At 26.2% G+C, this 12,420-nt stretch overlaps 1 protein-coding gene across 1 annotated transcript; it reads left to right on the top strand.

The window, feature by feature from the left end:
* The first annotated feature begins 2,461 nt into the window (after nucleotides 1–2,461).
* LOC114120980 (uncharacterized protein DDB_G0287625-like) lies at nucleotides 2,462–9,463 on the top strand. The gene is made up of 10 exons (XM_027983109.2): nucleotides 2,462–3,237; nucleotides 5,010–5,243; nucleotides 6,232–6,393; nucleotides 7,085–7,246; nucleotides 7,316–7,424; nucleotides 7,489–7,643; nucleotides 7,731–7,877; nucleotides 7,946–8,243; nucleotides 8,621–8,863; nucleotides 8,923–9,463. Exons 1-10 carry the CDS (start codon nucleotides 3,160–3,162, stop codon nucleotides 9,036–9,038), a joined length of 1,704 nt encoding a protein of 567 aa, XP_027838910.1. The 5' UTR covers nucleotides 2,462–3,159; the 3' UTR covers nucleotides 9,039–9,463.
* The last annotated feature ends 2,957 nt before the right edge of the window (nucleotides 9,464–12,420 follow it).

Here is a 12,420-nt window from a genome sequence, read left to right as displayed (position 1 = left end):
TAAATTTTCAAAATATTCTGGCTATTTTTAAGTTATTTATAAAATACTAACATTTTCAATTTTTCTAGGTATTTTTTTTTTCTGAAATATCTATAAAAAAACTTGAAAATTTAATACAAGATTTCTTACATATAAGTCGTTCTTATTGTAGTTAAAAAAAACCTAAGCATTTAAAGTTCCTTCAAATTTTCATGAAATATGTCAAGATCAAGAAAATTTGCAAGTAATTTTGTGGTTGAAAATTAATAAAATTTTTAGTTTTTATATCTAAGATTAAAAAATTCAAAACAAAGTTTTCCATAAGCTTTTCTTCAAATGACTATAGATTATAGAGAAAACTTGAGCGGTCATAATAGGAAAAAAGTTTATGAGCGTCTGAATTTTAAATTTTTACGAAATCACATAACGTTAACGATTTATCCTCAAATAATATTAAGTATTTATTATTATTCAAAAAGTATATGTTAAAGATACTTGACATTTTCACCAGTTATTCAAACAAGCATTTTCTTTACTTGATTTAATTTTCAAAATATTTCGCTTATTTTAATGCTATATATATATAGCCATATAGGCTATAAGCATTTTAAATATTCGTTTTTGTTTAGTTTTTTTTTTTATACCTAAATATCGATAAAAAATTTTTGGCCGAGTCAAAATACTTGAAAATATACAAAGTTTTTCATAAGTTAGTCTTATTGTAATTCATAAATTATTAGAATACATAGGCACAACTTTTTTTTATTAACGTTTGAATTTAAAATATTGACTAAAATTCGTCAAAATCATGAATATTTACAAATTATTTTGTAATTAAAATTTACAAAAAAAACTTGTATAAGTAGGTAGCTAAAAGTTGAAAATTTAATACTAGATTCTCCATAAGTTTGGCTAACAATAATTATAAAAGAATTTGAGCGTTGATAAAAAAATTTATCTTTCGATTTACTATCAAATAATTTTAGATTTTTGTTATAGTTAAAAATTACTGATCCTAGAAACTTGAAATATAAACCACCTTTTTCACCACCTAATTTAAAATATTATATATTTTATGTATTATATCCTAGAGTCTAGACAGTAGAGTAGACAAATTCTCCGTTCAGAATCGTTTTTCGTGTACAATGATACTTATCATTATTGGATTATTCAAATTTAACACTCCTACATATAATAGTGATCTGTACTATTTTTTTCATTACGGCACCTAATGTACAGCAGAGCAGTATACCCACTTGACCACGCTTTTTTTCAGATTATGATTCTTAATTATTACAGACTACAGTGCATTATATATATATATATTTTTTTTTTGATTTTAATAATTTATAATACTTTTTAGAACATTTTTAGAGAATATTATAGTTATATTATTATACAGCATTTGTTAAGATTTTTAAGTTGTTTAATGCATCATAAATTCATAGATGAAACGGATAGGTGCGCCTAATAAAAATCAAATAAATAATAATAATATTAATGTTACTATAACTATATACTCGAAAGTTATTTTATTTGTAATAATAATTATTTAATAAATATGTCTATATTGTTTAAAATACATTGACGGCTTAGTTTTCCTCCTAACGTTCACTAACTGTAAAACTCTATTTGTGCCAAATGCCAATAAGTAAACCTTCAATATTTTACGTTTATTTGGGTTTTCTAATAATTTTATATTCCCCAATAATTAGGTACTACCAATAGCTTAAAATATACATCATACTACCCATTGTCGAGTGTCTAGACTCCAGGCTGCCTCGCAGAAGAGAATTTTCACGTTTAAATGACTTAAAATCTTTCTGTTAACTAAACTCTGAAGTAAAGAGTAAATTTGATAACGTGACATCATTTTTTTTTTATACCTTAATGTCAATTTTTGGAATCGTCACAATAGGTTACCTAACATTTTTTTCACCGTAAAGTGATAATTTATCATAGTAAAATTTTAGATGTCACGCCTCAAAACGTAGGTACGAGTTATCTCAAAAATATGTTCGTATTTAAGGTGGATAATACATATAGGTATTGGATAAATAACATTTTTTGATTATATTATTCCATTATAATCGTGTAGTATGACCAGATGATTGTCTAGCTACCCCCCCCCCCCCCAAAAAAAAAAACATAAAAAAATTAAAAAAATTAACATTGAAAAAATCCTGAGAACGCAACTGTTATGTCATACGATAGTACGATACGAACGGCGTAGTTGTCGTACGTGGTGCGAACAAAATATTTACGAGAAAGACAAAAGACAGAGAACGGTCAGCGTCGTTACGACGGGTAACGTACACATCGCGGCAGTTCTCCGCAAACGCATCGCTATCGGCCAGTGCGCTATTGCGCAGTTGTAATCGTCACGCAGTAACGCACTACGCAGTAAATAATAATATTATGACGGTAACGCGACGCACAGACGCACCGGCACCGCGCCACTCGACGCGGACGCGGTGAAGTCTGTCCGAGCGGTACTGTACTACCGAGTGGATTGTGGTCCAACTGGCCGCGCGGACGTCTGTGTGTGCCGTCGGCGCAGTTCGGTGGACTGGGACTGTCGTGGTCCGCCGCACTGGCAGCAGCGCAGCTGCTCTCGGCCGACGAAGCGACGGAGAAACAGAGAGATCGTTGGCCGCCGTCCCGATTTCAGCGCTCTCGTCTCGCGATGTGATAATAATAATCATCATCGTCGTCACCGCCGCCGCCGCCGCCGCTACCACCGCACCACTACTCACCAGTTACCGCACACCGTTCACGCGTAAACAATATCGTAGTACATAATTACCAATCGTCCATTTTTTTTTTTTTTTTTTTTTTTTTTTTTTTAACTTTTCATTATCTCTACACTTTCGCCAGCGATTTATCGAACAATAACAATATCTCAGCCGTTTCGTATTTTCGTCCGTCGCAATTCCACCGATTGTCGGGCCGTGCGTGCTGTATTATCGGTCGTCCGTCCGGTAAAACCCGCTGGATCGCGATCTATTTTCTTTTCGATCGTCTCTCGTTGGTACGTGTCGTCAGACCGTTGTCTAGTGTCGTCTAGTCGACACCGTGTTTCGTGAAAAATCGTGAAAACCCCTCGTGTCTCGTACGCGTTCGTTTTGTACTGCATCGTGTCTCCAACGACCGTCCGATTTTTCTCGGTTCCAAGCAAACATGACTTCCAACGACGATCTCATGCAAAAGACGATGTTGATCATCGAACACAAAATCAGAAACCTGGAAAAACGCAAGGTACCTTACATATTTTAACGTCGTTTTATCGTCCCGTCACGTGCAATTTTCTTGCAAAATTATAATCGTAAACTATTCCACATAATATTATTACGGTTCGGCGCTGCAGAATTTTGATCGTATTTTTACGTTCACATCAGTCCTACTCTCTAAGCCTTTCTTTTTGAGCTTGTTAACAAACGATCATAATATGCTTCAAGCTCAGCCTTTAACTTCCATTGATAATAAATCAAACATTTTACCTACCTACCTATTTTATTATAAAAATTATTTTTAGTTAAATTTAAGATCAATATGTTTTGTGTTTTATTATTGAAATTGAAAATAGATAGATAGGTAATTGGTAGGTAGTTATTTAAATATGTAATTGAAAACATTTTAGATAACTTATTTTAAGGAATTTTTCAAAATGCACAGCATTGTTCTTAATGATTTAATAATAGGCTGTAGACCACATTACTGAGTAATAACCATATGTTGTTACAATCAGTGAAATGTAGAGCAGAAGTTACAGTATAGTAAGTGTAATAGGTACATGTGTATAATCACTATAAAGGAATCACATTAATCAATTAATTAAAATTCCTGATATACCAACTGACTGTAAAGTTAGAAATACATTATACATAGTAAGGATGATTGTAAATTTACATACATTTTTCCATGCAGTTAAAGTACCTTTAAGCTAAAGTTAAAGTATATTCTTAGTAATAAATTAAATAACACTATAGATATGTAACGCATATGCAATCAGTTATCTCTCATTATTTAAATTTAGATTCGGCATATAGTGATACTTCTACGAGTTGATAGTTTGATCACTTTGATATTTATTTTCTTCTTCCTTTCACAATGTAAAACTGGTAAAATAATGAGCAATAAATGATTACTTTGATGTAGCTTATCTAAAGTATATTGAATCTATTAGGTATCTACATAAAATATATTATATATTTAAATATCTAACATTATCCATAAAACATTAATTTTCTTGATTCAATGAGCTGTCCAAGTAATATTTCGTATTAATTAAGAAGTATAGTAGACAGATACATGGAGTTAAATCAGTGATCATAATTTTTTTTTGTTTACGTATCAAAACTTTTGCAAACAAAACAAAAAACTGTTTATCAATAGACATAAGGCTCTTGGAGTATAACTCTTGTTTAAAGTACTTATAAATTGTTATTATATTGTATTACCTTTAGTTGAGTAACTTGATGACCATGTTTTCATAAGACTAAAGTTACTCAAAGCTGAAACACTAACAACCCTTTTATGTACACACATTGGAGCTAAACTAAAAGTTTAACAGTCAGTGTCTTAGTAGTTACTGACTACTTACTTACAAAAAAGAACAGTTAAAATAAACAAAATTAATTGAACTAGTGGAATTCAGTATTGATAAGTAACAATATAGTAAAGATAAGATTGTATATTACTGCAATAGTGTAGTACTTAGGCTCCAATTGTTTCAAATAACATATGTTGTTTCAATAATTCGATTGATTTTCAATGTCTTAATGTACGGCCCTAAACATTTTATTTAAATTCACTCTTTGATTAGTCTCTTCCATCAGTATATTTTTAATTTTTTTTTCAATGTATCAATAATGCATTAAAGTTCTATTTTTGAAAATTTTATGTATGCTTGAAGATTATATTCTCAAGTACTTGGATTTTTTATACTATTTAAGAAAAATTATGTATTTAAATTTTAAATATCATTTAATTATTATGTTTTGATTTTTTTTTTTTTTAATTGTATTTAGCTGAAATTAGAAGGATACCTCCAACAACAAGAGGAAGGAGTACAATTGAGTGATGATCAGTTACTAGCTGCATCGAAGTTTAGTGAAGTAGTTAGCACTTTGGATTTCGCAAGAAATCTGAAAGACCAGTTAAATACTCTTTTAATAACAGCAAAACAAATCAGAAATAGTACAAATGGTGAAAAGATTCCTACCAAAGTTGATAGTAAAATCAAGCAAGTTTTAAATTTTCAGGTAATTTCATTGAAATAAAATAAATAATTGAATGTAAAAATTATGATTTAATTACCTATCTACTATATAGGTTTTAGTCGCTGAATTATTTAGTTACTTTGTTAAATACGCAGAAAATAAAAAGTAAATGCTTTGAATTAATAATTTAATTTCGACTTGACAAATTGAACTATACTTATCATTATTTTTTATTTATATATGTATTTACTCATTTGGGGCATACTATTATGAAACTAAATTTTTAAAGTAAAACATTTTCAAAAATACATTGTAATACATGTAGACATCTACCTATTGGATTTATCTATTATACCTTTTAATTTTTATATATTATAAATAATAATAATGGCAAAGTTTTTAGAAAAGTAAATAAAATCAGTTATTTATTCTAATAGGTATCTCAATTCTAAATTTATCATACATATAACTATAAAGAGTAGACTGCAATTCACTATTTCAACATTAGTTTTGTATTTTGATATTAACATATAGTTTAGGCCAGTGTTCATATTCAATTTCATCTTGAACCTCTTCAAGGATGCCATTAGTCTATAATTAACTGGTCAGTACTACGAACAAGTTTTTTTGCTTAAACTAATCATGTTATTTGATGTAATACTATAATTTATAACTATTAATTAATTATTTTGTAACTTAGGTGAATTTATTTATTTTATGAGTGTTTTTCTTGTTTCGTTGTGTTATTTTGAATATTTATCTATAACCCTCAATGCATTTTACATAATATTTAATATTATATTATATTCTACACAATTTCAACTATTTGAAAAGTTTTAATTATGAAGTTGTGTTACTTATCTAACACTGAATGCAAATGAAGTTTAAAAGTTATAATTTTATTTAATTGAATTTGTTAACACTTAAGCATTCTATATTAATAAATATAACATTTATACCTATTGTAGATATTTTTAAAAATCAATATTTAATGAATTTATATAACTTATACATATATTTTTATTTTTAGAATATACTAGAAAGTATTAAAGATGACTCTGTGAAACAAGATTTATTATCTGGTAATAATGGTGCAGTACAATTGACTGATGATGAGCTTTCAAAATTATCACATTTTTCCAAAATGGTTTCACCAAAACGGAGAGTAGAGGAAGGAAAACCACTTTTCGAGGTAAATTAAAATAAGAAAACAAAACTCATAAATAATATTTCTTTTTGAAAAAAATGATGACTAGGATTATGAACATAACATTTTTATTTTATAATTATTGATACCATATTAATACTATTTATTATTTTTAAAACATACTTTTGATTTTGAGCTTAATTAGTTTAATAACTATTTATATATATAATTACTAATATTAATTAAGCAAAATAGTTATGATTGTAAAAGACGCAGCAAATATTGAAATATTACATGGAAACAAACATCAAATTAAGTGCAATATTGTGTATAATACAAAAAAAATAATAATAATAATCACATTAATTACACTATTTATTATTACATTATACTACAAAAGTAATTAATGATGACTTATTTGAATCAATAAACCAAAAATATATTGCATTATTATTTATGTAAAAAAAAAAATAAATCTTTTCTATAAAATACAAAAAAAAAAAATTTTCATATTAATTACCTTTATTTTAGTGTTTATTGGCACTTAAAAAAAAATGTATACAAACTAGATGTTTAATTGGCTAGCAGATAAAAAAAAAGTTAATGCAATAGTAAATATTATGTAACTGCATGTTTATTAATTGTTAAATTTATAATAACAAAACTGTTTTTACTGTAAAAATATATTAGTGAATTTATAGTTCTAAAGTTTTTATTATTTTATTTTAAATTACAGGATCAACTTAAGACTGTTTCCAAACACTATATGAAGCTTATAGAGAGTAAACCTAATATTGTAGCTGGTACAAGTTATGCCCATTTAAAAGAATGTTTGTTAAAAATTGAAAAAAGTGGTTATCTGAACAATATAGTAAAACTAAAACATGTTGATAAAGAAGTTAGTACAATATAACATATTATTACTGTCTAGATTTATGTTTAATAATTACGCAAAATTATATTTAAGGTTAATACAACTAATGAAGATAATAGTTTAGAATCAAATACGTTTCAAAATGCACACCAACCAATAGTTTCCACAAGTGATGTACCTGATGTACCTGATAATATACCAAGTAATTTACTGATAATAAATTTTTACTTACCATCAAGTTATTTTAACTTTTATTACTTTTTCAGTGTCTAGCATTCCTAATGTAGAATTTACTCCAAATAAAATTGAAACAATTTATTTTACAAATAATAATATTGGTGGAAATACAGTTGATCAAAACCTACAAAAAAGTAAAAACACCACAGATTCAGTATTTAATACATCATTTGACTTTCTACAGGTATTTATATAATCATTAAATACAAAATTTAAATTTTGAAAAGAAGTAAAAAAACTTAACAAAACTGTTTTTATATTTATATCCCAGGATTCTCAGCTTGAAGAAGAAATTATAAGTGTTGACCTGAATTCTATACCAACTCAAACATTTTCATCTTCTATGTACAGTAATCATGGACCAACAGATGATGCAATTTTAAAAATACTCTCTACTCCTCCACAACATCAACCATTGGTACTCTATTTCACACAAGGGTTTTTCAAATAAATTAATTAAATTAATAACATACTTTTTTTATTTAGGTAACAAATCAAAATCATTTAGAAAATGTTGTGGATGTAAATGTTTCTAACCCTAATTCCTGGACAGGAAAAACTGAAGTAAACTGGCAAAATAGAACAGAATCAGCAGATAGTAATAATTTACCTAGAGAAAACTGGTCAATGGCTCAAATGATTAATAACAGCACAAATAATGATTGGCTCACAAAGAATAATTGGGTTCAAATGGCTGAAGTAGATAAACAAAACCAAGTACCAGTACAACCAACTCAACCATCACCCAAAAATTCCTCTTCTAATTTCGGTTTAGTTACTAATGGTATTTAAAATGATTATTTTTCAACTACGTTTTAATATAATATGTAAAGATAAGATATAGGTGTTTTTATAATTATAAATAATTTAATTTTGTTTAGTACTTTTAGCTTAATTATATTTATTAGTAAAAGGTAAAAATATAACAAAAAGATAGAATAATATAATACAAAATTATTTTTAAAAGAGTAATATTCTTGATAGTATATACTAATTTTATAATTTTAATCTCTGTATAATGTTTAAATTTGTTTATAAACATGCTATATATGACTGTCTTACCTTCAGGTAATGTAGAATTTCAGTACAAGAAAGTCACATTTAATTTTACTAATAGATTCTAAAACAATAAAGTTGATTTTAAACAAATTATCAATTTAGGATATACAGAAAATTTTGATGAATTATTGCAAAAATCAGTGGTTTTCAATAAACAAGAATCATACCCTGTTACTACTTCCTCTAATAATTCAACATACTATCAAACTAATTATGGGCAGCAATCGCTTGAACGTAACATTGGGCATTATACTAATTCTAATGGTAGTAATCCTAGGAGTCACTCAAATGATTATAATAAAAGATCTACTTCCATGAAACCTAAAGCTTCATATGCAGGAGAAGGTTAGTTATACATACTATATTTTATAATGAATAAAAATTAACTATGTATTTTTATACAGGAGGACCATCTAGAGGTTATCAACAAGGCAACTCATATGTTTACAATAATCGCTCGTATAAGTCCAATAGCAACAACTCTAATAATGAGTATTCTAGAATCTCGCGGCAAACATAATGAAAACTAAACTACGTACAATTCATTGCCCTATTTAATATTCTACTGTGCAAATTGAACAGTACACATTATGTTTATTAAATAGAACTTATTACATAATACTTTAAAGTCTATATATGTTTCTATAGGGTCTAGATAATACCAAATACTATTATATCTTCTTAATTGAATCGCCCATATTTTTTTCTATCTTTATTAAGTATTTGAATTTACTGAACACAAAATATGCACTTATGTCAATCTATATATATAATATTTTTTTTTCTTGAATTGTGACTGTATACTTAAAAAAAAATAGCAATTTAAAATTGCATGAAGTAGATAAACGTTAATGTTTTCTGAGTTAATTAATTTTGTTAATTTTTTTTTGTGAATGTTATTACAATATATGTATCTGAAATTAATAAACTACTAAGTCGGGGATATTTTTGACGTGTTTTTGTTGTTGGTGGTGGTTTTCTATACACTATTATTTCATTATGTTCTCTCCATAATTCTCATCATTATTTATTATTTTTATGTTATTAGAATAATCTAAGTAATAATGCAATTTTAAGTTTCAAGAATATGTAACTAATGCAATTTGTGTATTTAAACAACATTAAATACTTGACAAATTCCTTTATAGATTCCTTATTTGATTTTATATATATTATATTTATAGTTTAAAATGTGTACATTTAATTGAAACATATATATATATATATATATATATATATACATACAGCAATTATATTATATTATATAGTGTATTTTTTTATTGATTCAATTTTATATGTATAATGAAATAAATACAAAATGCTTTGCAAGTATGAATTAAAATCAAAGCTTTGTACAGTTCTAAAATGATATGTCAATATGCTATGGAACCAATATTATATATAATAATTATTACTGTTAAAAAACATGTTTAAATTATGTTGTTTATGTTGTAACAAATGTTTATAATCATTAACTACCGACTAATTTTATAGTGAAGCCTGTGTTGCAGAAATATTATGTTACACATTTAGTAATGTGTATAAAATGTTTTCTTTATTTTACAACATTAAATTATGTAGTTATGCAATTTTATATTTTTTATTTATATTTTCAAAATAATAGAATATTAAATATTTAATAAAAATGTACTAAGGAATCATGGTTTCAAATAATAAAATACTAGTACAATAATAATGAATAAAATTATTCTATTTAGTTTATAAATGTAATTGCTAATTTTAATTTTATAATCAATAATAAATTAATAATTTTAAAATTGAAAATATTCACTTTCAGTTTAAAATTTTATCAAAACGTTTGTAATATTTATACATTTATACAACTGGCCTATTGTGTAATAATCTTTAAATATTTCAAATTCTAATGGGGTCATATAATTATTTTAGTGAACTAGATATTAAATTAATTCATGTTTTCATACACTAAACACTTCAGTATAAACATATTAAATTTAAAAAAAATATATTAACACAAATAGCAATTATTAAAAACTGAAAAATAAATTATATGATAATAACTTAAGTCATGAAATGTATAAATTCACTGAACTACACAGTATACTACTATAGTAAGTTTAATTAGGTACCAAAAATTATTATTATTAAGTACAATATTATATAAAAATGATTTATTTTAAAAATTAAAAAAAATTAAAATACACCAATTAATTTTTTAAATGGAATACCTATAATTTTAAGCTAGATTATGTTATGATAATACTGATAAAATATTTGCAACAACGTATTTGACCGGCTATCTTTACAACAGATACTTAAGGCTAGTCTTTTAGACTATGATTTTAATTATAGTCTTTGAAGATAAAAGTTGTTTTTATTTTTGTAGATTTAGAAGTATTGTTTATTAAAAATTATAAAACAATTAAAATTATTATAAACTCATTTCACTACTTTAATTTAACTCAAATAAATATGTACAAATGTATGATTTGTATGTAAATAAAATGATAACACAAATATTTACATCAATTTGTTTTAAAATTGAATTAACAACATTTTTTTGTTAGGCCAAAAAGAAAACAAGGTATCTCATTAAGCAGGACCGGTATGGGCGTAGGCGGCAAAATTTATTTTTATATAGAGGCGGCATAAAACAAAAAATTATCAAACAAGAGGCGGCAATTTTGATCTTTGCTTGCACCAGCCCAGCTGTCATTAGGTAATATTCATTATTATAGTTCTTTAAAATTTTTTAAGATTAATGAGGTATACCTACTTTTTATTTATAAAATTTATAATTGTTTGAACTGTTTGAAGTTTAAATTTTAATAATATTCGTTAAAATCACGAAAATTTGTTAAAATGTTGTTGTTGGAATTTTATATTTTCTTACAAGTTCAATTTTTATAGGATGGAAAATTCAAAATTCAATACCTATTAAGTTAAGTTTAAGTTTCTAATAAATAGTGGATACTGTAACCAAAAAAAAATATCTAAAATGTGTATAGTTTTTATAGATATTTTAAGTTCAAATTTAATAATAATAGAATAAGTAATTAATATATTTTATACACACTACGAAATTTTCAAAAACAATGTTTTTAATTTTAGTTCAATCTAACTTATTACTACTTAACTAAAATTAATTTAATAGCAATATAGACTTGCATTATAATATACGATAAAAATGTTATAATTATTTTATAATTTTATCTGGTAGGCACCTACCAGAATAATATAAGGTAATAAATTGCTGATGACCGTCTTCATTCAGATTTGTTTTTTTGCATACAAATATACAATGATTACTATGATTTATTATTGAATTCGAATTTAACACTTATATAGCATAATATATATGTTTACAGTGAGCCCTCGATATCTGTTGACAGCAGTCGACTCCTTAATGTTGAATTAAAATTAAAAATACGAGGGCTAGGTATATCTAGCCTATCTCAAAATCAACCTCTCATGTGTTACAATTCAGTGTAAATATGGCACTTCAGTGACATTTTTTTGCATGTCGCAACCAGTGGGTACATCATTTTCTTTTAATATTATGTCAAGTTTCGACCGTTTTCGTTCTGTATTGTTCTATTGGTAAATTCTGTAACAACATGGAAAATTACAATTTTATCTCCCGCCACCTATGAGGTCGAGGTGTAGTGTAATTCGTTTTTTTCGAACCGAAAGAAATGATGCAGCTCAAATCCATCGTCGGTTATATGTTCCTTACAGTAATACAATGATGAGTTATGGTTCGGTAGGTACCTAGGTACGTGATTGCAGGTGTAGAGTGTAAACAATTTAAAAAAACGAACTCACCAATGCGCATAATGAAGAAGGCGGCGGGAGTTAAAATGTAATTCTCTATATTATATGTTTATAATAGAAAAATACTGAACGAAAACGATCGAAACATG

This window comes from Aphis gossypii, chromosome X (assembly GCF_020184175.1).
Source record: "Aphis gossypii isolate Hap1 chromosome X, ASM2018417v2, whole genome shotgun sequence".
Taxonomy (NCBI): Eukaryota; Metazoa; Arthropoda; class Insecta; order Hemiptera; family Aphididae; genus Aphis; species Aphis gossypii.
The sequence above is the reverse complement of the archived record's forward strand: the minus strand, read 5'-3'. Positions and strand labels throughout refer to the sequence as shown.